Below are 26697 nucleotides of genomic sequence, written 5' to 3' on the forward strand. Positions count from 1 at the left end.
TCAGGCTCGCAGCCAGAGGAGGAGGCCTGAGGTTTGTCAGAGCTCTCAAACAGACTTCCCGGGGGAAGATACACATTCTGAGAAACGGAGCCGAACATGAAGGCATCAGTCATATGTATGACTAACAGCTCTACAGTGGCTACAGATACAGGAGATGTACACATGAATAGAAGCAGATATTATCACTTCAGTCTAAAAGCTAAATGATTGAAGTTACCTGATAATCATGTCATGATTCTCCTTTTTCTTTTAGAATAATAATTTCTGCCATGGCAACAACTTGACACAATAAAGAAATAACATTTCAAAGATGATACACGGCAGATTAAATATTTGAATAAGGCATTATTGTTTTTGGTGAAAAAGCAGAGAATGACTTATCCTTTAATCTCTTTGCTGCAAATGGCTTCATTTGGGAGTTTACGTCTAATGAACGCCCGCACAGCCATTATCATTAAGTCTTCCAGACAGCTGCATCCCCGCGCTGAACTAAGAGCAGTAATGAGTACGGATATGAAGGAGCTCAGGGAATGGAACTGCAGCTCTTCAGGCAAAGCCACTGTTATCCCAACATGTCCTCTTAGAAAACTACACATCTATATAAACCACAAAGTCTCAGAAGGTTCTTATGTAAGAATCTGAAAATATGTACCTGCTTTGCAAAACACACTAAATATTTATAAATGTGCACACAATATACTTCTTGACGGTACTTTGACTATATAACCACCACGGCCCCTAGTAGACCCCACACACACAACAACACAGACTATAACACTCCTTGTTGTTAACCACAAACTATGTGCCATATATATATATATATATATATATATATGCCGTTAATAACTGCAATATATACCTAGCTGCTAAATCCTCAGAACTGAACAGGATGTGTTTTTTGTAAATTGTGTAACTTTTTTTACTACAATATGCTGTCTTTGGCTCTTTGCTGCTGTAACAATGTAAATGTCCCCTCAGTGGGATGAATAAAGGTATCCTGATACTAACAGCTACTAGGGATGTAACGATATACCGAATATCGCGGTAAATAACGTTTGTTGTTGTTTTAAACCTTTATTTAACCAGGTGGTCCCATTGAGATCATCGATCTCTTTTTCAAGAGACCTGTCCAACATGGCAGCAAGTAGGTTACAACATGAACATAAAACAACAGAACACAAAAGGACATCGTATTTACAGGGCTACATTTACACACCTAGAGACATTGACAAGTACCAACAGTATATTTATATCTCGCCCTGTCAATAAGCCTCAACTTCTTGGCAAAAACGGTATTGTTTTTGAAGTGGTGGAGAGACAATGCACAGTTTGACCCACTGCTGTCACCCATGGCCAAAGCATATCTCTCCGTCCCACTGAGGTGGTGTTAGACTAGTCGGGTCTGAACAGTTCACGAGAGAGCACGCCCGTGAAATGTCAACGGGGGGGGGCGGTGTTATGGCGTGTGTGCATGCACCTCGCGGGAGTGCACACAGCGTAAAGCAAAACCTCCCAGACATGTGTTGATCTGTACGGCAAAGTACGGTTTGGAAACTATATAATTTCCTTTTGGAGGGCATGCATAACACGGCATAACACCAGAGCCTCGCTGCGGGGAAACGTTGGCACTGTTCTGAGTTTGTTCTAATCTGTCAAAATGACAGACTGCTTTCAGATTTTTCCGTCATTGTTAAATAAAATATTCAGTTAACGCGACCACTGCTGTCCCAGCAACATCAGTACCAAGCGAGAGAGTTTTTTCCAGAGCAGGGGATATTGTAAATGCACAAACATCCCAGCTTATAAATACCTGGAAATATGGACATTCTCATATTCCTAAAAACCTGTCTGATGATGCTGAGTGAGTGACTAGTGAGTTTGAGCTGAGTTACTTGAAAAACTAAAGTGAAACTTGATTTATTTTATTGCAGGGTCTGATTATTAAATGTCCTTGTTTATTTGTGAGATGCAGTGGCACAATGAAAATGCCTACTTTGTTTGGTAGTACTAGTAGGTACAAAAACACTGGTTTTCTTGTTCCAGTCTGTTACTGTCACTTTGTTTTTGACACTTTAAAATACTGCTATCCTACTAATGCTGTACAAATCAGATTTATTATTTAATTAAGAAACATTTTCCGAGTAAAAAAAATGTGTATTGAAAAAAATTAATTGAATTCCCCCCCCACCCTTTATTATTCAATATTGCGATAAATATCGTACCGTGGACTTGTTATCTCGATATGATCGTACCGTGAGTTTTTGGTATCGTTACATCCCTAACAGCTACTGATGATAGGTTAGACACTGGAGAATAAAGACTCATTGGTGGCTGGTGTGCCTGGCAACAGACCTTTTTTTTCTTTCAGACTGCAGTGAGAAATCTGGATTGGTAAACAACTGTAGGAACCACTGACAGCCTGCAGGGGGGGCAGTCTGCATACAAAACACCTGTGTGTCCAACAACATGCCCTGCCACCTACTCTGTAAACACACTGACAGACCACCCTTTGGCTATTGGGCCATGCCTGATAATAATGTATATCACAAGGGATTCTGGGAGTTTCCTTTTGTTGAAAATGAAAAAAAGGATCATCTGTAGTAGGTGGTTTATAATCAAATAATAATGCATCCTCTCCACTATAACAGTCACTAACTTAACTGCATTGTTTACTAACACTCGCTGATGCCAGCGCTACGAGACCCCCTGTCTGGTGAGAATGCTACAAGAGGAAAATATCTAAATAAAGCTCAGGATCTAAATGATTCAGCACATTTGAGGATTGTTTGAATGGAAGAGCAGTCGGGCGGGGGGGTGGAGATGCAGATGAAGGTGGAAGTCACCTGGGAGCTGTTGACAGGGAGACGGCTTCATTAAGGCTCGTGTGAAAAAGACGGTTCATTGAGACGCGCACACATTCCTGCAGTGTGTAAACGCTGCTTCGAGTATGAATCATCAACATTTCAACAGTGAAGTGCAGGGTGGGAGTATGGCTCTGAATAAAACAGCATTTGTATTTGGCAAGGGCCGGGAGCAGACACGCTTCAAGGTCGCCTACTCCACCGGCAGAAACGCAGCGATGAAGAGGGGAGACAAAACTCTGGCTCGCCCCCAGCTCCCGCTGCCAAGAAGTCTGAGGTGTGACTGGATATGTGTGTGCCATGCCTCCCTGTGCAAATACAGTATGTTCCAGTGTGACTAGCTCATACCAGCTGGGATTTAATAATTCATCTATGTCATAATACTTTGATAAAATACAGCAAGAGAAGTCCTGAAAGGGTGAGCTGAAGAGATGGGATGACAGGAGGAGGCAGCATGTGTTTCACTGAGGATTGGGTGCTTAGTCATTTAACAGGCACATCAGATGTATGCTGTTGAATTGCAATAAGGGAAATGATTGAAAACAACATTCTTTTGACCAATATAAGTGCTTTTTAAGAGTCCGGAGTTGGTATTGACACCTACAGCTATTTCTATATCATTGTTTCTGATTTGTTTTTTATGTCTTACATGTAGTATGTTGCATTGTTGTAGTAGCCTGGGACTTGAGATTTGTATTTTTTTTTTTTTTAAAACTACCCTGTAGCTATTGTGCTTATGAAAATAAAGCCTTTAAACTTTTAGCCGTTTTAGGTGACACAAAACTAAAGCCCACTCAGACAGGCAGCAGGACTGTCAGATGTTATTGCATTGGGTTGCCTTTAATTAGATAAAGCTGATACAAAAATGTGTGCTGTTTTTACATTTTACACGGTGGGATACCTTGACAATATGGATATTGTCGAAAGAATCAATTAAACCTTATGCATTGTTGAATGCAGTTGGATATCCTAAATACCCATCTCTATATTTGCATCGTTATTCTAAAAATATTGCAAGAATATTTAAGCACTTTGGTAAACACATTTGCTTTTTTCTTGTTAGGTATTGTCAATTCTTATGCACAATACACACAAGAATCATCTTTTTCAAAACACTCGAGCATCTCTGCTTGGGAAAACACATCGTCCGTTCCAAATGGAAAATGTTCAGTTCTTGTGAATTGTACAGATAATGAAAATATTCAGAAAATGCCATATTTTTCATGTTGGTCCCTTACAGTAATGGTTAATGAGATATCTCAGTCCAACAGTGCAGCTATCGAGCCGTGGGAAACCAACCTGGTGATATAGGCCTCCGAGATCCTGATGTCAGAGGGCGAGCCCAAGTCTTTCCCCGAGCATTTCTCCTCTCCGGCGTGGCCGCTGCTGGCCTCGCTGTCAGCCTTCTGACTCAGAGTGTCTGAGAAACTGTCATCCCTGAGGACAGGGACACAGAGTGACATTGAGACATGGAAAGAGCAAGCGGAAGTGACAGAAAAGATGAAAAAAAGACTAAATCAGCAAACCAGTCCATCTTTCATATTTGCATGGTTCTTAGATGACAGTATTTGATATCAGTTGTCTGTGAGTCAGCATGTCTCCCTCCCCCCTGCCTCAAGGTCACAGGGTGGAATGAGTCATATTCCGGTGATATACTGTGACACGCACATGCCCACACACAAGCCAGCTGAGTGGGTTTCAGTGAGGTGTGTGAGCGGATGCAGGTTCCTGTCAGGTGGCAGCAATCAGAGCCTCTAATGATGTGTACTATCCGACATAAAAACACACTTACTTATTGAGTGACTATCCGCATGAAAGCACACACAGAGAGGCAAAGCAAGGACGAGCACCTATCCAGCGGTAAACAACATTTTGAGAAAGTTCCTGCGAGACTTCCTGTGCTGGAGTGGGTCTCTCAGATGTTTTATTCTGGGCTCTTTTATTGGACAAGTGAAGATCTCTCACACTCCTCTGCCTGCTCTGTTTAAGTAGAGAGCAGGATGTTACTAAGCAGCGGCACAACCCGTACAGCTGTAAATCCCCCCCCCCTGCTCTTTCATTAACTAAGAGGACACCCCACCAGCAGTGCCCCTCATGGTGAATTATTGATAGAGGCACATTGACGGCAGGGGAAGGAACAAAAGAGGAAGGGAAGGAATTCTAAATGGCCGTTTAGTCGGCCAGCTACTAAGTGATTGGAGTGATTTTGCTCAGGTCCTAACGAGACAGTGAATCCAGTCCATTAGGCGGTCCAAACCGCTGTATGCTCGTTATAGCTGAGAATGACTGAAGGGCTGGTTGAGCACCCTAGAGGTGGAGAAAGCTCCAAAGAGACAGCAGCGCTCAGGACAAACATGTCTTAAGGTCCTTGATGCATGAGCCGATGGCCCATAACCTCCTATAGAGGTAAATCAATAAGGACAAGTGTGTTGTTTAACCATCAGAGATCTCATCAGGGAGAGCTGTTCCTTAAAGCATATCTAAGGCTCTGATTGGAGTAAGGGGGGGAATGTTTCTTCAGTGTACCACCTGTAGGATTTCTTTTAATTATGTGATGACAAAAGACCCTCTTCACAAAGAATGATAACCTAAAATATATTGTTAGAATAATCGTTTTAACTCAAGTGGATTGCAGAGTCCAGTCCACAACTCTAAAGACAAACTATATTGCTGGGATTGCTTTAAGAAAACAATTGAATGAAAGACAAACAGTGACAGCCAATCAAAATCCATCCCAAAATGAAGGTAAGGCAATTTGTTAGGGACAACATGCCTATATAAAGAGGTACAGTACAGTGCTGCACCATCAGTGTCTGATTTATTAAAACAACAACCTCGTAACTGAGAAACACTTAAATGCTACATTTCAAATGTTTACAATCCATCACTAAATCCATGGTAAACCAATTTTAACATCATGCAATAACACTGAGACGACATTAGTTGCATTGAACTGATCTTTTTAATAAGTTGTACAATGTAGTGAGAAACATGGGCTTGTGCTTCACTGAGGACCTTTGTCATTCTGACAGGAGGCAGTTATTACACTTTGCGTTTTGAAATATGTGTAACTCTGTTAATATAAAACCCACACTGCTCAAACTTCGTTACTTTTCCTAAAATTTGTATATTTATTTATTTTGGGGCGTGGGGAATAAAGAGAAAAATATATATGAGCATTTTATGAGCATGGGATTTTGACCCCTCATATAAACATATGCATAATGCTATACTTTGCGGCCACAAGCCGTTGCCAAGCAACGCTTATTGTTTAGGTCCTTTGATAAGCAGGCAGTCATATCATTAACTAGAACTAGCTAGATCTGATAGATTTGGACATAAACGTGAGTGAAGTCTAACCGGACGCGAGAGAGAGATCAGAGATCAGATCAGCTGCTGCTGACGGAGAACACGCAGCTCTGCATGATCACAGCTCCGCCGCTGTGACGGACCGTTGAGCGGAGCAAAATACACTAAGAGTTAGACCTAACACACTTAGCTATTTCATCTAATCTGGAACTAACTAAACTAGTTATACATATATTTATTCTTTACTGTTGGGTCACTTATTACAGGTTCAGCGAGCTGCACAAGCCTGACGAGCGAGAGGAGAGGGAGAGGAAAAGAGAGCACCCCGTTTATTGTTCCCATTTTATTATCCAGAATTACTGTAAACTTTTGAAGAAAGTAGTTAATCTACTATTAGTAGTTTGTTTAAATGCATTAATTACGTTTTGTTTTTCATTAACATAAAATAAATCTTACGTACCACCTGCAGTACTCCAACGTACCCCTAGGGGTCCGCGTACCCCCATTTGAGAACCACTGCTTTAGAGTGTTGAGTCTGTGAGGCTTTACTGAAGCAAAGGTTTACTTTGAGCTAAATGCTAATATCAGCATGCTAACACGCTCAAAGTGACATGGCAGATTTTTTGCAGGAGTAATGTTAAACATGTTAAGCACCGGAGCATGTGCAAGTTAGCGGAATATAATAGTTATAAAGAAAAAATACTAGGGCTGTCAAACGATTACAATTTTTAATCAGATTAATCACAGTTTAAAAATTAATTAATGGGTGTCAAAATGAAAGACAACCCACACACCTATCAATCATCAAACCGTGGGGTCTTAATTCATTACGTGTTGATTTCTATCAACGGGGGAGTACTTCAGGAAAGTCGACAGAGGGGGGGGGCTAGTGGAGTACTTCGTGACCACAGAGTGTGAACGTTGTGATCAGCTGTTTTAGCGCAGTTCTCCAGTGAAGGGGGGAGTCTCCCTCCGCAGCCGGTTGGCGTAGTTTTGGCACAGTTCCGTTGTACAGACCGACGTTAACAGCAGCCCTGTCTGTGCACACGGAGACCGACTCTGTCGTCCGGTGATCTAACCGCCTTCTGGAAAAGCTTCACAAGTACGTCGGTACGCAAATGCGCTTTGTGACACAAGTGACGGTACGCATTTCAGATTACGCACATAACCTGCGTACCAGTTTGTGCACCCCTGTACTACAGCAAAAGTATTCTCCGTCGTTATCTTGATTCTGATTGGCCAGAAGACATTATCAAAGATGTTCTATTGAGAAGACGATCACTACGTGACAAAAGTTTTCAAACCCGTTTTCTAGTCTTCGATATTTCCCTCTACAGTCTATGGTATTTCCAGACAAGTGGCTACTGAAATCAATCTGACTAACTGCTGTCTGTGCAATTTACTCCGCGCAAGTTGGCAGACTTTATTTTGCTTACTTTAACATCATTTTTCATGGTGGGGCTAAGCCATTTCTTGGTATGGGTGTAGCCTACCCCAGCCATACCCTGGCGCTGGTGGGATGTATGGGGCGGGCCATTCTGCACATGCGTTAAATGCGTTAAATATGTTAACGCAATTAATTCAAAAAATTAATTACCGCCGTTAACGTGATAATTTTGACAGCATTAACAAATACATTTGTATCTTGATGTTGGTGCTAGATGAAAAAAAGAACCAAAGATAGTACAATGGCTTTCTCTCATGAGCTTGATGCTGATAGGATACATTGATTTTCACATATTAAATGACGCTCGATGAAAACACTCACATGTCTTGGACCACGATGTACTGGTGTGGCACCAGGCCATCGATGCCGTTGTGCCGCCCCTCCCACCAGTCTTCTGACGCCCGCTGATACAGCAGCAGGGAGGCGCCCTTCTTGAAAGACAACTCTCGGGAAGAGCGCCCGACGTAGTCAAACTTGGCGATGGCTTCAATGGGCTCACCCTCTGCCAACGGAGAGAGAGGATTACACAGGTCAGGTATGTCAGACAGGGCAAACACATTGAGTAGAGTCGGCTATTATCGCATGTGCAGACATTTTTAATGATTGACACAGGTGGTGCTATCGTATGAGATCAAAAATGCTGACTTGTTGGCTTGACTGCAGGAGAGTCACGTCTAAAACCGGCATGTTTGTGCATGAGCAGCCAGTTGGATATATTAGTTTTTGTCATTAGTAACCCTGCTCTACAATGGTAGGCCCAGAGGACCTTTAGTAGGATATTTATAGGAGCTTGTGAGAGGAGATCTATATGACTGAGGGGCATGTAAGTCACTGAATGGATCATTAGGCTGGGCTGACACAGACTCAATAACTGTACCAGTAGAGCCCTGGATCAGTGACATGGCAAATGAACACGAAGAACACTAGGCTAGAAGCTACAGAAGGTAGTATTATTATTGCTTGCTGTCATTTTCCGATGATTGCTTCATAACTCTTTTTTTTATCTGCATGTATATTTTGCTGTCTTATGCTTTATGTTTATATTCTTTTTTAAATGCAATTCCTTTTTATTTGAATTTACGGCTTCTGTTTTTATCGTCTTTTCAATGGAATCTTAACGTCTGATGTATGTCTTTCCATTCCCTTTTAAAAGCAATCTGAATTTCCATTTGTGTGATAACTATACAAACAAAAGAGTATTGTCAGTGATGGATAGAGCAGATACAATTATTATTTATTGGCAGTAATTATTCTCTCCAAGTCCATAGTTTATGAAATCCCTTTCTTATATTCATGTCAACATCTGTGATTTCTACAGCCACAGTCGACTCCTTATACAAAAGGTACACGTCTCTGAGCCCAATATGCAAGCTCTACAGCAACACCGGTCTAAAAATAGCCTTATCTTTCTCCCTCACTCCTACCTCTGCCCTCCTCCCATCTCAGAAGGACCCCCTGAACAGACCTCAGCCTCAACTAACAGCCGCTCTCTTTATACACCGGCTAAATGGATGAAGCTTTTATCGGCTGTGAAAAGCCATCATGGTATATCTTTCACAGGAACTGGAAGTCATTCCCAGAGAGACCGCGAGAGAGAGGAAATACAGGCGGAGGTTTCCTTATTTCTCCTGCTGTCAGATTCAACCTGATCTACTCCTATTATTTATTCATCTTCCAATCTTTAACTTGCCACATTCTTAGCTTCATTTGGTTGAAAGGATTGACAGGGTGGATGTGACGTGAATTCAATAAAATGTGACAAGCAGGAATTTACTGTCAGAATTAATTTGGCTTCACTGCAGCGGACGAGGCTGTTAATAAAGTGACGGGGCCCTTTTTGAGATTTCTATTCCTGGCTTTCCCTAACTTCAACCAATCCATCCATTCTGCACACACACACACACACACACACACACACACACACACACACACACACACACACACACACACACACACACACACACACACACACACACACACACACACACACACACACACACACACACACACACACACACACACACACACACACACACACACACACACACACACACACACACACACACACACACACACACACACAGCAGTGACGTGGCTGCTGCTGAACACTGATGGCTATAAACTGAACTCTTGGTGGATTTTCTTCTCTTTCATGTTGTGCTATAATAACTGAGAATCGCTTTAGATACAACTTCCAAGTTACACACAAAGAGACACACACTGCGACTGTGTGAGCTGGAGGCCTGTGGTTTAAGAGATACAAACTGTCAGATGTCTTACACAAGCCAGTGGAGCAGAGTCAGGGTGAATGTTGCTCTACTTCTTCCTACATAGATAGATATAGGGGAGCAGAAGCCTGTTTTAAGAGATGTTTAAACTCAATACAGGAGAGTGTATAAAACCATGTCTCTTCCTTTCTCTCCTATCCTCCCTTTTCCCTGAAGACAAATATTCATCCATGGTGTTTGCAGCTACAAAGAGAGCAGGAGCCTTCATGCTGGACATGAAGAGATGAAGTTGCTTTAGATGTGGCTCTTTATGGTGAAAAAAGATGACCTTTCCTCTACAATGAAGAACACTGACCTTTCACAATAACTGCACGCCTGCCTGGAGCACTTGACAACAAGGACGTCATGCTACACTCCTGCAAAGTGATAACTAATCAATGTCCTGGATAATTCACCTCTGCCCTTATTGAGGATTGACCAGCAGATAGAACATCAATGTATTGATGCTGTGCGTGAATTGCCACTCTGAAACTGGCAGTTCATCTCCAGGCGTGACAGCAGCGGTCCATGAGACCGTCATGTGGGACAACCCCGAGCAGAAATATGCTGAGGCACAATGACAGCATGCTGATGTTGAGCAGGTTTAATGTTCATCCATACATAGTTTAGCAGGTTAGCATGCTTACATTTGACAGTAAGCGCGGTTAGGTGCAGCTGAGGTTGATGGATTGGAAGGTCATCATTTTCTTTAGGTATTATTTGGTCATGAAATGTCAGTATTGACAAGATTATGTCGCTATGTGAAATGAAAAGAATAACCAACAGTGTTACAGTCAATCTAAAGAGGGACATGAATGTAGGCCAAATAACTAGAAGTAAATATGTTGACCTCGTGGTAGCGCTTGAAATAAAAGTCAAGCGACCACATAATTAAGTAGGTACCAAACTTATGAATGTCCGTACAAACTTTCATTGCAAATGAAAAGGTCTGTAATGGTATTAAATGAGGGTCGAAAAATGGCCCTACGTTTTATAATGCAACTGACCTCACACAATCTTTATCATGTGCAAAATATCACACGGAAACTTTGACCATATGGTGGCGCTTAAGGAACAAATGAGAACATGATTAAAGTCTGTAGGTTTAATCCTCTGGGAACCATACATGTCTGTACAGTCGTCCATGGCTAATTAAAGGCCTGTAATTGTAATACGTGAGTTGCATATACTGAGGCTGAAGCTGCATTCTGACACAATCTATATCATCCACATTTACCTCTATGATATAACAATCATTGATCTTAGCATTTACTTTGTTGTATTCTCGTTGTAAATCATTTTGCCAGAGAGGGATACTTTAATGCCTCCGCCTGTCCGTCTTGTGTCTACTTACTTTAAGGGCACACATTTTTAGCCTTGAGAAGAGGCTATTTCTGTGTCGAGTGCTGGTAAGCAAACAGGAAAAGTGGTTTCCTTGTGTGTCTGAATCCAAATGAGGTCATGGGTATTTAAAAATAACTGACGACAATAGCTTGACCACAGTTCAAGACTCCGCAGGGAGGGACTGGATGCAGTGAGGACATCCTCCCCGTCCGCTCAGAGAAGCTTTTGGAACAAAACCATGGTAGCAAGGGATTTCTGGAAAACATAATCCTCTATTAATTACTCAAAGAGTTGATAGCTGCCATCTGTGTTTCGCAGTGGGAATCTTTCGAAGTTTCCTCTAATCAGATGTCCCTTTTTATAAAGGACATCCAGTTGATGACTTTCATTTAGAAGCAGTGATGAACAGCTGATGTAGTGAGATCAGATCAACCAGATGTTCATACTAGTCAATGGGGCGTGGTGACAGGGAGCCCCTAAAAATCATCTCAGGGTGTCAAAGGAGACAGGATTTGGGCACTTGTTACCATGGAAACAGGTCTAGGGGAAGTCTGCTTCTAAGATATGAAGCTTGGGCTCTCTTGTCATAGCTGCAGCTTTATTGTGTTTTTCTGCTTTTACACAGCAGTGAATGATCCCGGTTGATGTTTTGGTTTCAACCAACTCACTCATTTGATTCAGATCGGACATATCTAATTATTTCAATCAAACGAATGGAAAACATGTCAGACTACATGAAGGCACAGTATCCCACCATGAGAAGAGAAGGCTTTTGTGAGTTGGTTTTTTCATCATATTTCTCTTGGACATGGAAATGTAGTTAAATGTAGAGAAAACACAGATGTTTATAATTTGGAACGTTATTTCCATACATTTTCTATTATTTTACGGAAACCAAGGTAGTTGACCATTTTAACCCAAGAATGTGACCCTAAGAAAACAAAGCTTCTCTCCCAAAAGGGGTCCAGTTAGTGTTGACCACCCTGGATTTGAATAGGAGGATGTGGAAGTGTCCCAAGGCCTCGAGGGAGAAGCAGAATCATTAGAATATGAATGGCTGTCCATCGCTGTGAGCCCAGTTCCCTGGCCCTTCAAGGATACAGCATTTCACAGACTGAAAGGCAGGATTAGCTGCTGGATTCAACCCTCCCAAGACCAAGGACAGGGGAGGGTTTATACGGACTTAAGTATTTCATTCTATGATTGAGTGTTCAGGCGTGATAATGAACTTTAATTAATGTGATGTTCATAAATGATGCCGATCACAATACGGATGGAAAGCAATGGTGCAAAATGACATGGTTACATACATATTGAAGTAGGGTGTTGTTGTATGACATGCATACAGATATGTTTGTTACTCACCGTCCTCGCTGGTGTGTGTTTCTGTCCCTCCCTCATTTTCCACTTCCTCCAGGGCTCCGTGCTCACTGTAGGGGCTTTCACTGTGGGGGGGACAACATGCAAAGGGTCAGAGTCACAGCCAAGGCGATGCAGGGATTAAGGGAAAGTTTCAAAACAGACACAGAGCCTGAAGGTTGTTTGAAGACACCGTATCTTCTAATTAACTTTGATCTCATTTCAGTGAAGATGACAGGGTAAGACAATTATGAAGAGCAACAGGAAGAGGCAAATAACCTCTATCTGTGGTTGGGCCTCTTTTTTCTAAATGGTGATCTTCTGGCATCGTGCTGTGAGAGCTGGCTGGTAATGCCACACACAGATTAGCTCAGTGTCTCCTCCCATGCTAACATGTCACCTCCTCTTCTACAAGAAAGGGAGGCAGCCAAGACAACAAATCTCCCCAGGGCATCATGTATGTTGCAGGGGGAAAATGGAGGTGCTTTAGACGGGTCAGCCCGTGGTAAAATGGGGCATCACAACTGGGGGGGAAAATTGATACAGAAATAAGTGAAAAGCACTGCTTACATATTTAGCATTAGGAAAGTGACTCAGGTTTGACTCAGCTCTGTTTGACCCCAGTATGTGCTGCAATTCCAAAAGTCATAATTTCCCAGCCAGATTGTTTTAGCCCGTCTTACCTACAAAATAGTCCATGACCTAAAGTTAGCACTGAAACATGCTTGACCATGTCATGTTCCTTAACCACAGACACATAATTGGTGAGTGTAATTACTCAAATTATCTCCGCTGACATACTACTGACACAGCTGCTGCGTTGTAAGCCGATGCATACCTGCTTGATGTGTGAGCACCTAATGAAGGACGTTTGGCTGCGTGCCTTTGTTCCATTCACGGAAAGAAATGTAATAAGAAAATCACCAACCTCTGTCTGACTCTACATGTTGTTTAGAAAATCTATGCAGCTGCAGGAACTGATCTCATCAGAATGCTTTCAACATTCTCTTTTAATCCTGGATAACCTACAACTTGACGTTCATACAGTGGTGACAACAGGCCCTAGTAGCGACAGTGTGTGCTTTGTAGCTCAGACATCAAAAGTGATTTGAACCATGGCTCCATAATACTGACTAGCTAACCTTTTGCACATTTCTAAAACATTATAAAGCAACCAACACCATATCTATAGAACCTAGCCATAGGCGGCACGTGAAGCTCAGGTTTGGGAAGGCTAAATAACTTTTTTTTTAACTGACGCTGCCCGCCTCAACTCAGTGAAAGCACTGCCTGCTGACCAATCAGAGCTCAGTGTGCGGAGTTTAAATCTATCAAGTCATATTACAGGATAAAGGAAATACAGTTTAAACTGATGTATGCAGAGAAGACGCCGACGTGTCGCAGTTATCATTCATATCACACTGATCATCATCAATCAGATCATCGATCACATAATATCACAATAGTTCCTTATCTGAGTCAGCTTCTCGAGCCGTATCTGGCCGTGCAACACTTACATTGTCACATATAGCCTACTGTATGCAGACGTATTATTTTAAGCAACACATTAAGTTGACTCAAATGTAATTAATTATATGTTTAAGTCATGGATGTTTAAAGTTCATATTTGTCTAATATTAGTATACTTTTCATTAATGAAGTGTGATGCTGCGCTGTCAGTACACTTGTCCCTGTTTGTGATTGGTCAAATGTAGCTAACCCCGCCCCTTTCACAAACGCGCTCTCAGCTGGAGAAAGAAACGCTGGCTTGATTTACCGAGTTGATAACCAGCGTCGTATGACCGCTTAGCGAGATCTCGTTTGTTAGGGTTAGTTAAGATAACTCAAACATATCCAGGATATGTTGAACTTGCTTCGGAGTAGGCCTACAGGGAACAGGTGGCTGCATAGCAGCGCTAATGTCAAAGACACAAACATTATACATTATATTTTTATTTTACCAGGATGCAGTCACACAAATATTTGGGAAGGCTTAGCCTTCCCTAGCCTACAGTACCTGCCGCCCCTGACCCTAGCCGCATTTCAGCTTGCTGGTTATCCTTAACTTATGCCGCAGAAAGCTAAGAAAGCTAAATTCAACACCCTTTGTCATTTTACATAAATTAGTATCATAGATCACATTAGCTGGTAAAGTAATTTGGAAAGCTAACCTAGTGGTTCCACTCAGATGCCACTTTGCTAGTGATAACATTAGCGAGCAAGCAAGCTAAGGTTTACAACCTCGATCCCCTCCGCAGGAGTCGAGTCACGTGCCCCTGCGCGCCGTCTGTGTTCTGATGTTTTTAATGCTTCTCTGATCTGTAAATTAGAGATGAACTGTGCTTTTAGTGCTGATGAGCTTATCTCCATGTTTGGCTCGACATGTACCCAAATACTCGATTCTGTTGCTCCTTTTACGCTTAGACGCACCAAAGCGCTCTCACAGCCATGGCTCAATGACTGTACTCGTGCTCTTAGACGCGCTTGCAGGCGTGCCGAGAGAAAATGGAAAAAGGACAAACTCCATGTCTCCCTAGAAATCCTTCGTGCTTGCCTTGCTGACTACCAGACGGCAGTCAAAGCAGCCAAAACACAGCACATGTCTCTGTTAATCTCCAAAAACAGCCATAAACCTCAGGTTCTTTTTAATGTCCTTAACTCGATCATTAATCCCTGTGATGTTTCTCCAATTGTGCCATCGACTACTCTCTGTGATACGTTTCTTACATTTTTTATTGAAAAAGTATCTGTGCTTAGGCGAGCCCACACTAGTGCTAACCCAGATTCTGCTCCTTTTCTGTGCCCTGCTGTCCTCGACCACTTTGAGCCTGTATCCCTCTCTTCTCTCTCGGATGTAGTCATGCACCTGCGGCCGACAAACTGCACCTCAGACAGCATTCCCTCTCGCCTTCTCAGAGACGTTTTCGAATCAGTTGGAGCAAGTATTTTATTACTTATAAACACCTCTCTCAGCTCAGGATGTGTCCCAGCTGCCTTCAAACATGCCGTGGTCAAGCCACTACTTAAAAAGAAAAATCTTGACCCTTCCATTCTCGCACATTTTAGGCCCATTTCCCAGCTACCTTTTTTATCTAAAGCCCTGGAGCGAGTAGTCTACGCCCAGCTGCAGTCATTTTTAACCACGCATGGTATCCATGAAGTTTCAGTCTGGCTTTAAACCCATGCACAGCACTGAAACAGCCCTTTTAAGAGTTTTTAATGATCTGCTCTTTGCCGCCGACTCAGGTAGCCCAGCTGTCTTGGTGCTGTTAGACCTGACAGCTGCCTTTGACACTGTAGACCATAGCATCCTGTTGTCACGGCTTGAACAGTCCGCAGGCATCACAGGCTCTGCCCTTGCATGGTTCAGGTCTTACCTGACAGAGCGTAGGTTTTTAGTGCAGCTAGGTGCCTTCTCTGCCAAAGCCCCTCTTACCTGTGGGGTCCCCCAAGGCTCAATTCTGGACCCCATCCTCTTTTTACTGTACATACTGCCCCTAGGTTAAATTCTTACGAAACACAATATTCCCTTCCACTGCTACGCGGACGATGTACAGATCTATCTGCCTCGCAAAGCAAATGTCAACTCACTACAGCAGTTGAAGGACTGCTTAACAGAGAAAAAATCCTGGCTGAGCAAAAACTTCCTCACCCTCAATGAGAGTAAGACCGAGGTAACCTTTTTCGGACCCCAACCTCCAGCCTCTCCGGTTGATATTCTGGGCTCCCTAAGTAAAAACATCCTCCCCTCTGTCATGAACCTTGGAGTGACCTTCAATAGTACTTTTAAATTCGACAAGCAGGTCAGCACCGTAGTAAAATCCTGCTTTTTTAAAATAAGACTATTGGCCAAAACCAAGTCGTATTTATCTTTTAAAGTCCTGGAAAGGGTTATTAATGCCTTTGTGACCTCAAGACTGGACTATTGTAACGCTCTGTAAATGGGTTGGCTCCGGCCTATATAGCTGAACTCCTCCAGCGCTACACCCCAGGCAGAGCCTTAAGATCTGCTGATCAGCTTCTGCTGGTAGTGCCTAAGACTAGGCTCAAAACCCGAGGGCACCGAGCCTTCGCAGCAGCTGGCCCCAGGCTCTGGAACACTCTTCCCCTCCATGTGAAGTCGGCCCAGACCCTAGGGGCTTTTAAATCCACACTGAAGACACACTACTTCTCTCTGGCCTTCTAGTTAGAGTGGGGTCACGACTCCTGACTGTTCCATGTGTCTCTTTATCTGTTGTGATTTATTGTCTTTTATTGTGATGTATTGTGTTTTTATGTGTTTAAATTACATGTACAGCACTTTGGCTCGACCAAAATCGTTTTTAAATGTGCTCTATAAATAAACTTTGATTTGATTTGATTTGAAGGTTAGCAGCTAGCTGCAACTTAGCTATACCGCACTTGGCATTTGCTGCCTTGTTAGGATAAAGTAAGGTAGAAAACTGTTAGCAAGCCAATTCACCAGCCAGACCAGCACATGGTGATGAATTAGCTTTCGTCTCCAACTTAATACAGTATTATGCTAAGTTAGCTCCACACTGTTTAAACTTCTCATCTTTAGAATATCCGTAGCAAAACCGCCACAGGCCTACATAGAAGTAAGTCCACAGGCTGTTATAGGCAACGGAGAAAGTTGGGGAGGATCTCAGTTGAAATATTAAAGTCAAGTCTGTCAAAAAAAAAAAGTGGAACACAAAGCAATTAAAACATGTGTAACGTTTCCTAGAGTGCCTTTAATCAATAGCAACACCAGCTAAATGCATCATTGCTCACCAATAGTCTCCTCCGGCCATACACTTCTCATAGATGGGCCCCTCCAGTTCTTTGGCATCAGGAAAGATGTTCTCATTGTGGATGATGATGGTCTTGACAATCTCGTTGACGTGGGCCTGGCAGGAGACCTGGTCCTGGGTTTCTGGTGTGGGCATAAGCGTGGGGCCGAAACATATTGCCAGGTTGTACGGGTCCATCATGTTCTCATCACTGTACTGGGACACGCTGAAGAGGGGAGGGTGGATGTAAGAGGGTAGGAAAGGATAGATGGGGACAAGGACACCAAGTTAAGGCAGATTGAGAGGAAACAGCACTGGGGAAAGTATTTCAGATAGAATCATGACCGACAGCTGTGAATGCTTTTTAAAATGACATTTCATAAAGAGGAAGCAATCCTTAGGAAGTGAAGTAAAGGATGGTTTTACTGATAAGTATCCATAAACCTACTGGTTGAGGAAGGCGAAGAGGTAGCGCATGACGATGAGGACTGATCTGGGAATGGTCAGGAGGATCTTACGGATGAACAGCGCCCTCTCGTACAGGCTCTCTATTCCTATAGAAGCAACACAAGAGAGGTCAGTAATGTCAGTACAGTTATATAAGTAGAAAATAATAGCAAATGAACAAAGCCCTCTTTTTCCATCCACGCAATATATGAGCATATAAACAAAACTGAATATTGAAGCTGAGCCTTTTACTTATCAGAATAAATGTACGTCTCTGGATGACCAACAATGATTTATAACTAAAGTGCAATGTAAAATGTGTATGTGTGCGCGTGTGTGTAGAGGCCACAGGAAATGTATCAACTCTCTGATGACCTTGATCTCAGCCTGTGTCTCACTGCTGACACCAAAAGGAAGAAGAAGAGGAAAAGAAGGAGGAAGTCAGCTTTTCTGTTTGCACCTGGCGACAGGGACGCCCAGTTTGTATTCCTGCTCGAGAGGAATAGAGTATCTCGTTTTCAAAATCATTTCGTCAAGTTCTCTGTTATTCACTAACCCTACCAACAAAGAAGTGACTTTTTCTAAAACATAATTATTGGAGGAACACAATTGTAACTTTAAAAACAAAAACAAAGCATGTTCAATCCTTTCCCTTTATCAACAGGGTTGACTGTGAACCTTTATGTCTTTCATTACTATCTCATTTGTTCCGCTGTGGCGCTTGAAGCAGCCTATTTTATTTGGCTTGGCTGGGGCTCTGCTGGGTGCTAAAAATAGCGTTGTCACCCTCCAGCCACTTGCCATCTGGGATTTGAGCTTCTGGGCTACTTGTGATGTATTTCATTTTTCATGAATACCTAACTAGGATTCTGCAAGGCTCCTGAGCACTTCAGAAGATCTTATTCAGAGACCTACTCCAGTGTACACTTATACATCAACCTGGAAACACACACGCGAGAACACTCACGTGAAACATCCCTGCTGTTAATTCCCAAAGGAAAAATATTAGCAGCTGCAGTAAGCTGCTGTGTTGGGGAAAAAACAGTCAACTGAGAGCAGTTAAAAGGAAAAACGTTCTTGTAGCTGGTCGGAGCTTCTTCGCATGGAATAAGCAGATCATTTTTAATATGAAGCCTGCCGGGCGTTCGGCCCACACTGCAATCACTGGCATGTTGAGCTGGGGAATGTAAACAGGGAATCCCCATCACTCACGCTGTGTACAAATACACCCAGGAAACACTTTGCACACTTGCCAGTACACTAAAGCCTGCATGAAGATAAAAGCACACACTCACATGGTCTACACAAAGCTGCACCAGGCATTGCAGCACACGCTTTGCCCATGTGACGCGATGCATGTTCAATTGTTCTGTAACAGAGCCTAAAGCCCCCCTAATGTCTTAAAAGATGAGAAAAGGCCACACAAAGAGCTGACTTGTCTTTGAACTGACTCACAGCAGAATGACTGGGACTATTCTTCTGTTGACCTCAGTGTACAGTAGATTCAGCTCTGGATTCAAACGCCGCCCAGTGCTGCAGACATTTAACATTCCACTGCGATTTGGAAGCATGGCCAGCTTTATGCCACTTACGATGGATAATTTCCTTCTCAGTACTCGACCAAATATCTCAGAGTTGTAATAAAACAAGGTGCCAAGGAGAAGTCAGAGCCATTCTGCTGACAAAATACTGCAGTCAGTGGGAATTATGCTAACGATGCTAGCTAATAAGATTACCACAAAGTAAAACATATCCAGGAATATAAGCAAGCTTTAATCTTCACAATAATAGACATATGGATGGAACAAACAGAGAATATGTACTCTTCATTCCTTCAGCTTGTAGATGACTGTAGTTTTATGTTTACGGTTATGATTAACAGTGTGACTTGTTTAATTTCAAACCTGTTTTTTTATAGTTTCTTACTTTAAAAAGGGGTCCATGTGCTGGTGACAAGTGTACATTTAAGTCCATCAAAAATGCTCTAATTTATGGGCAATCTTGGGAATAAAACACATGTGTATTTTAATTAAAGTTAAGGACTCAAAATTGTGCTTGTGAAAAACTTTTTCCGTTGTTTTTTTTCACATATGTGCCGTAAACTATAAGTTAATTTGAAAGACAGATTCCATCTAAGTGAGATGAATTAACCACAGTATAATAACAGTTGTTATGATAAGATCATTAGAAAGAGATGCACTCAGAAAATAAACGACATGTCTGACACAAAGCAAAAGTGTTGTTTCTTACTGATGCAAGACAGCAGATCATTGAACCTCTCTTTGGGGAAAAGAGGGTTCTCCAGACCACGGAAGTAAAGTTTGAGAACGCCGGCCACCGAGTTGATGTCATGATTGTTATCATCGTCCGCCAGGGGGTCATTTCCTAAGACACAGACAAACGATATCCTAAATGATTAAGAATGCACACGACTGAGGTGTGAAATATGTCTAAATTACAATTAGCCCACTGGCTTAATATGTTCCATAGATTGTGTAATGATTGGTTATAATATGTTCCATAGATTGTGTAATGATTGGTTACAACGTACCTCTTTCAAACGAGTTCTTGATGTCATTGACTTCGAGATGGGATCCAGATACGCGAAATATTCCTTGATGTTGAAGGCCTGAAAGGAAATAAACAAGGGCAGACGGTAAGGAAGACAGAGTGTACACGACAGATACTCAATGTGGTCCTAAGTCTACTTACAGAAAGAAAGAGACCCTCACTCCGGACCTAAAAAGCACATCCTCCCTGTTAAGCCCCCTCACTTTTCTAATTAAAGATAATTAATGAGTCAGGGAGGCTGCAATCAAGCTTTACTCAAGTGTCTTCCAGCTGGGATTAGGACGTAATAAGGGGAAGGGTCAAGGGTGAGGAGGAAGCATGATTAGTCGGCCGTTTTGTCACTTTTAAATGTCTACGTCATTACTTGTTCCCTGTAAGATGCAGTGCCTGCAAACCATGACATCTCACTTCTGTCACATATTTAATGCTCAAAGAGTCTCAGTTTTTATTGTGTATCTTTTTTTCAATTTGGCTTGAAAATTAAATTGTTTTGCATCACTTGTGCCAGGCTCAGCTGTCTGTCTGTTTGTTTGTCTCATGGTGCGTTTGAGAAACTGGGTGTAAAAAGGCAGCGCCGCTGTAAACAGGATGGAATCTGCATTTCCCCATGACTGAACACAGTAGAGCCCCAACATGAAAAACTATGTACACACCCAAGCAATGAATGCCTGGGATTCACTTGAAGTCCCCTTTAACCAAAGTCAGACAGATTTGGAGATGAAGATGCTGGTTTATGAGAAGAACCCATAAATACTGTCATCAAGTTATGGTTGCATATCTGTCGTGACAAACGTGTTTATACACAACATCCAACTCACCATACAAATTTATGCAGCGAATACAGCTTTCAACCACGCGGGGGATAGCTTGTCCAGAGTCCTGTGTAGGAAAAGTGAACAAAAACACCCAAATGTCAGATCATGTACAATGTGCTGTTTGTATAACATGTACAACAGCTAGAGCCCGACAGATACAACCGGCGTTTCAGATGTTATCGAGATCAATAATTGAGAAAATATAAATAAATCAAATACAATCTGGTAGATTTATCAATGTAAATATAAAAAAAAAGACTTCTACATGTACTTCTTTTAAATAAACATGAAAAGTAAATCTAAGATAATGCTTAACGTTAATCAGTAAATATACAGATAACATCAATTTGCTGAAATATCTGTCGGGCTCTGAAAGAAACTGGTTAATGTGAATTTAAAAACATGCACACCCAGAGGAAGTGAAGACGGTATTTATATAAAAAGGGAGGGTCACCATTTTGTGATGTTACTGAGACAGATTGAGTTGACATTTCCAGCTATTTGTTCATGCCCAGTCTCCCAGAATAACTCACTGAGCATAAAAAGATCAGAATATATTAAAAAAAACAACACTTATAATCCACAGCAAACTTGTTGTAAACACATTTCAACTGGCCTCTAGTGTTGCTAAACATACTATGTGTTTTGTTATTCTAGCAATCAAATTTAAATTGAGGAGAGCTTATCTAAAGAGCCACACACTCGGTATGGAGCTCGGGCAGGAGTGGTGAGATGAGAAGGGAAAACACTCTCCTCTCGCTGCTCAGACGCTGACTGTTCTGCTGTGGTGCCAGCTGATCCCACGGCTCCGTGCTGGACAGGGACTCAGTACATGCTTTTAATGATACAGTGGATCTGTTTACAGTCCTCAGGGGTAAACGCACGGCCCGACACAGCGACCATGCCAACATCAAAACTATCTATTGTCAGAGTGGGCAAAGAGTCTGGTGCAGCAGGATTATGTAATACTATCTCTTTAGGTATGCGAGACTGGGGATGACTGCTTTATATCACATCGATTTCATACCGATGTGGTTCATGCTGGGAAACACAATTTAAACTAAGATCAGCAAAATCAGTTTAGAGGAAAAGGTCCCCCCAAAATCAAACATTTATCTATTTCCCACTTGCTTGAAGAGTCAATTACTGCCTTCTCTCCATTAGAATGGAACTAAAACACATTTGAAAAACTCTTTTTAGAAATCATGCCCCGGTTACTCAAGGTTATCCACAGACCTTGTTGTGAGCCGTTTTAACTGATATCAAAAACAATCTAGATCTAAAGAACACTACAAGTAAGTGGAAATTATACATGTTTGATTGCGGTGTCCTGTTAAGGATAAAAGCTTCAATTCAGTCTGTCTCAGTCTTCTCACAGATGTCAGGTTATGTATACAAGATATAGACAAACACAGTAAGATATACAAATGGTGTTAGAGCAGGACAGATGAAGAAAATGAGCGCAGGAAAGCAGCATGGGCTCCCCAAGGTGCTTCAAGGTACCTGATGTCGAGCGTGTGAGTTCCTTCGTCCGCGGCTATAGAGAATTGTCGCAGAGAAACAGAAAGAGAGAGAAAAGCAAGACCCAGATTAGGACCACAGCAGCTCCCCACCAAAGCTTTTGCTAAGAGCGCACCCTCATTCCCCTCTGTGCATCACACCCATAAGGAAACAATGAGAAGTGGACAGGCAGGACCGGACGTGGAGGCAGAGAAGAGGCCCGAGGAGGGAGGCAGGGCACCTTATCAGTCTGCCATCTGCTCCCTGACTGCCAGTCACCCTGCAGTTCCCACTGGCCTCTGCTCTGCCTCTGGAGGAATTCATATCTCTGGCAGAGCAGCGCAGTGATGCCAGGTCAGCAGCGAGTCAGGGGAGCTGACTGAGACAAACATTCCTCTCCTCCTGCAGCCCTCCAAATCTATCAGAGCCAACCTCACAGGTCTGACACCAGAGCTCACTGACCCACGAGGAAGGTTTCCAGAATTATTTGTTTTTGTTGGTAAAAGATTAATGTGAGCTCAAATGCTTTTGGGGAACCCACCAAAATGGCCAGTGAGCCAGAGCAAGACAGAAAATAGATAGGAGGAGGAGGAACAACGTCGGGCAGGCAGATTGGTAATCAGTACCTTGATAAATGACTCCAAATTGCCATTAAATAACCTAACATTAAAAACAGAGCGGGGTCTAGCCCGCCGGGTGCCGGTGTGGGTTCTGAACTGCCCATTGGGATGTCTAGAATACAAAGAGTGTGTTAGAAAAAGTAAACAATGCAGTTTGTTGTAGTGTGGTTCATCTATCCTTAAATATCCTCCAAAAACTGAAGTTGAGGCTTCAGACATGAGGCAGGTGAAAAAGGTTATTTTCAGACACCAGTGAAAGCCATGAATTTGCTTATTCTTTATAATCCTGTCACAGGCCAGTGAAATATCCGACCTGCTGGGAGCATCATATGTGTCAGCATCCTCCTCATGGCAGGCCCTGCAGGGGATTTCCTCTGTGTGTGTGTGTGTGTGTGTGTGTGTGTGTGTGTGTGTGTGTGTGTGTGTGTGTGTGTGTGTGTGTGTGTGTGTGTGTGCGCGTGTGGCTTGGTTTGTGATTTCATTCTATTTGGCTTCTTGTGACCAGTCTGACTAAGATTCCAAAGTATGGGACTTTGGTCGCTTCTGCTGCTCAATCATAATGAATTATTCAGCTAGAAAAGCCTCAAGGTATTTCAAATATATTATCATGCAAACAAAAGATAAAAACGTTGCCATGCCAACGGATCACTTTTTTTTAAAATTCACACTTGTTTAGAACTAGTGGTGATTATCCCCACCCAAGAACATGGCTGCCTCTCAATTTGCCAAACATGTTCTCAATACATTTTTCTATCTATAAAATGTTAGAAAATCGTGAAAAATGTCTATCACAGAGCTCAAGGTGGCATCTCTGAATGCTGTGTTTTATATGAAGGAAGAAAGGGTATAGTATATCCAATAAGCTATCTCCACTTTTGAACATAAATGATGGGTTTTCAAAGATGTGCAAGATAAACAAAGATGCAACAGACATTTTCTATTACTTTTTTTTTTGGAACCAACTCCTTCTTATTTCAATGCAAATAATTTCCCTTATTTATTAGGTTGAACATTGTCTACTTTGTCACTTCCCACTCTTTTTACAGGTAGGGAAAGGAAAGTAAGGTCACCCTTTTACACATTAACAGGTTGGACTTTAAAACATGGAGGCCGGCACATCTGCTCACTGCTCTCCAGGTTGTTTTTCCTAACTAGACTCCTCTGCTGTCATGGTAACAGAGGACTTCCCATGAGAATGTCCTGATGCAACCTGTGCGCACCATGATGTGCTGCAACACGGCACAAATATCTCTGTCACAGCTGAAAGAAAAGTGCACTGGATGTGTGTTTTAAATACGCTGGTGTCCTGAAGCGTGTGTGTACTTTACCTTGTGGTCATGTAGTCGGCTCTGTGGCCTGCGGGGGAAGAGAGAGAAAAGAGAAGAGATGTGAGAGGAAGTTAGATGTGTGGACATGCCAGGACCTGTCTCTGAGGTCCCTGCGGTGCACTCTGCATACGGCCAGTGAAGCATTTGAAGCCTGCCATCTGTCCGCAACCGCTGGCCTCTTGAATGGCACAAACAAAACACATACACACACCTACACACACACATACAACAGCTCATAGCTCGAGACACATTAGCTTCATTACAGTAAAAACATCAAGCAGGCACACAGTTTACAATCTACAAGTGTGGACTAGCAAAGATTAAGCGCAAAATAGCTTCCAAATGGTTTTGGAGAACAGAAGAGGTTTCGTTTGCGCGGCCATCTGTGCCTGTGAACAGGATCTGACCTGTCTGTGAGTCTGAGGGACTCGTACTGTACTACAGCTCATTAACAACTATATGATCAAGGAGTTTGTGAGAGAAGGCTTTTCTCCCCTTGTTAGCACAGCTTCATCACTCATCAGTTTGACTGAGACCACCAGCACTGCAGGTAGAACAATGACTCGACTGACTCTCTGAGTGGCAGATTAGCTGAAGCCCGAGGAAATTCCACCAATGTAGACCGTTTGTAATGACTGACGCCCCTCTAATGCACGATATCCATTAAGTTAGGAGCTAATCAATCACTAAGACGGATAATACAACTTTACAATCCCCCCCAGCTCTCGCTTGCCGGGCTCAAACCCAGATTACAATCGAGGAGTTTAGAGTAGTGAGAAAAGCTGGCAAACCATGGGAAATGTGCCACGTTAAAAGGCCGATTGCTTGACTAAGACTGCAGAAAATAAATAAAGACAACATTTAATAAAGAATTATTATTGATTGTGGCTATTTGGATATTGAAAAGGACTTATACAGCATACACCCATTATATTGTATAAACCAACAGGCTTTGAGTTTGGAGATAACAGGGCGAACGTCTGTCGCTGAATGTCGGGCGCTCGGGGAGCGCCTTTCGTCTTCGCGGTGTGTTCCGCTTTTTCACCGATTCTTGCATGCTGAATTTATTAGGGACCATGTCGTTTAAAGAAATCAATCTGACTGGCTGTTTAGCTAAAGCATGACTTAAGTCAAGAGACACATAGTTGCGTGCGTGTTAGATTGTCCATCTTCATGTAATCTTTTCCTTCCAATAACTGGATATTTTCACAAAAACATTGCCATCAGGAATGACGGGCGGGTGTAAAGATGGTTGGCAAACGAAGCTCCATTTAATGTTTGTATCATAACAACAACAACTTGTTGATGCACAGCCCTATGTTTTCCTATTGTACTCTGTTGAGGGACGACGACTGTTGCCATCTGGGATGAGCAGAATGTTTGTGTTCCCTTTCGTCTTTGTGATGTGTTCAAACCCAGCTTATAAGCAAAAGTTCCATGATGTGTACTTGTTGTGTCTGGGCCTTAAGAGAAGTGTCTATAAGTAAAGGGTTTTGACTGTACCTTCACCAAGTGTCCTCTTCAGCAGGTCATGTTTGGCCTGCAGTTTGGAGATGAGATTACTGCCCTCCAGAAACTCCCGGAATTTCTGTGGAGAATTGAGAGTAATTACACAGCGGGCCCAGAGTGCCAGCCAGCGCTCCTCAGACAGCAATCTAGGATAAGAAAAGCTAAGGGCAAAGGACACTTAAAAAAAGCCTTTATCGGAGCATGTCCATCTTCAGATGGGAAAAAGATAGCACTTAGACTTACTAGATGAACATATTTTGGGAAGCTACCCCTTTGCCAGCTAATCAAAGATAATAAGGTGCATGAGCAAAGGACTTTTAAGGACAACGTGGAAAGATTAAGCTTTTTAAAGTAGCAGATAATAACTTTAGTTCATATTCTCTGATTCATTTTACAAACATTTGTAGCAGATATTAAACAGACCACAATAATCTGGCATTTTCACAAATCTAAGTAAAGAAAGCTTACTAATACTTCAAAGAGAGTCTATAAGAGGGATGTATTTCTATTTTCATACAGAAATGAAAAGACACCTTTAATGTCCATCA

The 26697-nt window shown here is 42.4% G+C and overlaps 1 protein-coding gene across 4 annotated transcripts in view; it reads right to left on the reverse strand.

Moving 5' to 3' along the window:
- srgap1a (SLIT-ROBO Rho GTPase activating protein 1a) overlaps positions 1 to 26697 on the reverse strand; it is a 103160-nt gene that overhangs the window by 4863 nt on the left and 71600 nt on the right. For 3 of the 4 annotated variants that reach the window (XM_034084612.2, XM_034084616.2, XM_034084614.1), the window contains exons 10-20: positions 26144 to 26228; positions 24641 to 24668; positions 23319 to 23424; positions 21196 to 21256; positions 20358 to 20435; positions 20057 to 20191; positions 17808 to 17913; positions 17361 to 17585; positions 12594 to 12673; positions 7939 to 8119; positions 4161 to 4298 (exon numbers count right to left, since the gene is read on the reverse strand). In XM_034084612.2, coding sequence (XP_033940503.1) covers positions 4161 to 4298; positions 7939 to 8119; positions 12594 to 12673; positions 17361 to 17585; positions 17808 to 17913; positions 20057 to 20191; positions 20358 to 20435; positions 21196 to 21256; positions 23319 to 23424; positions 24641 to 24668; positions 26144 to 26228 — 1223 coding nt within the window. Of the gene's footprint in view, positions 1 to 4160; positions 4299 to 7938; positions 8120 to 12593; positions 12674 to 17360; positions 17586 to 17807; positions 17914 to 20056; positions 20192 to 20357; positions 20436 to 21195; positions 21257 to 22695; positions 22730 to 23318; positions 23425 to 24640; positions 24669 to 26143; positions 26229 to 26697 lie in introns of all 4 variants that reach the window. The other variant, XM_034084613.2, reaches the window with a different exon arrangement.

Source organism: Pseudochaenichthys georgianus, chromosome 6, assembly GCF_902827115.2.
Source record: "Pseudochaenichthys georgianus chromosome 6, fPseGeo1.2, whole genome shotgun sequence".
Taxonomy (NCBI): domain Eukaryota; kingdom Metazoa; phylum Chordata; class Actinopteri; order Perciformes; family Channichthyidae; genus Pseudochaenichthys; species Pseudochaenichthys georgianus.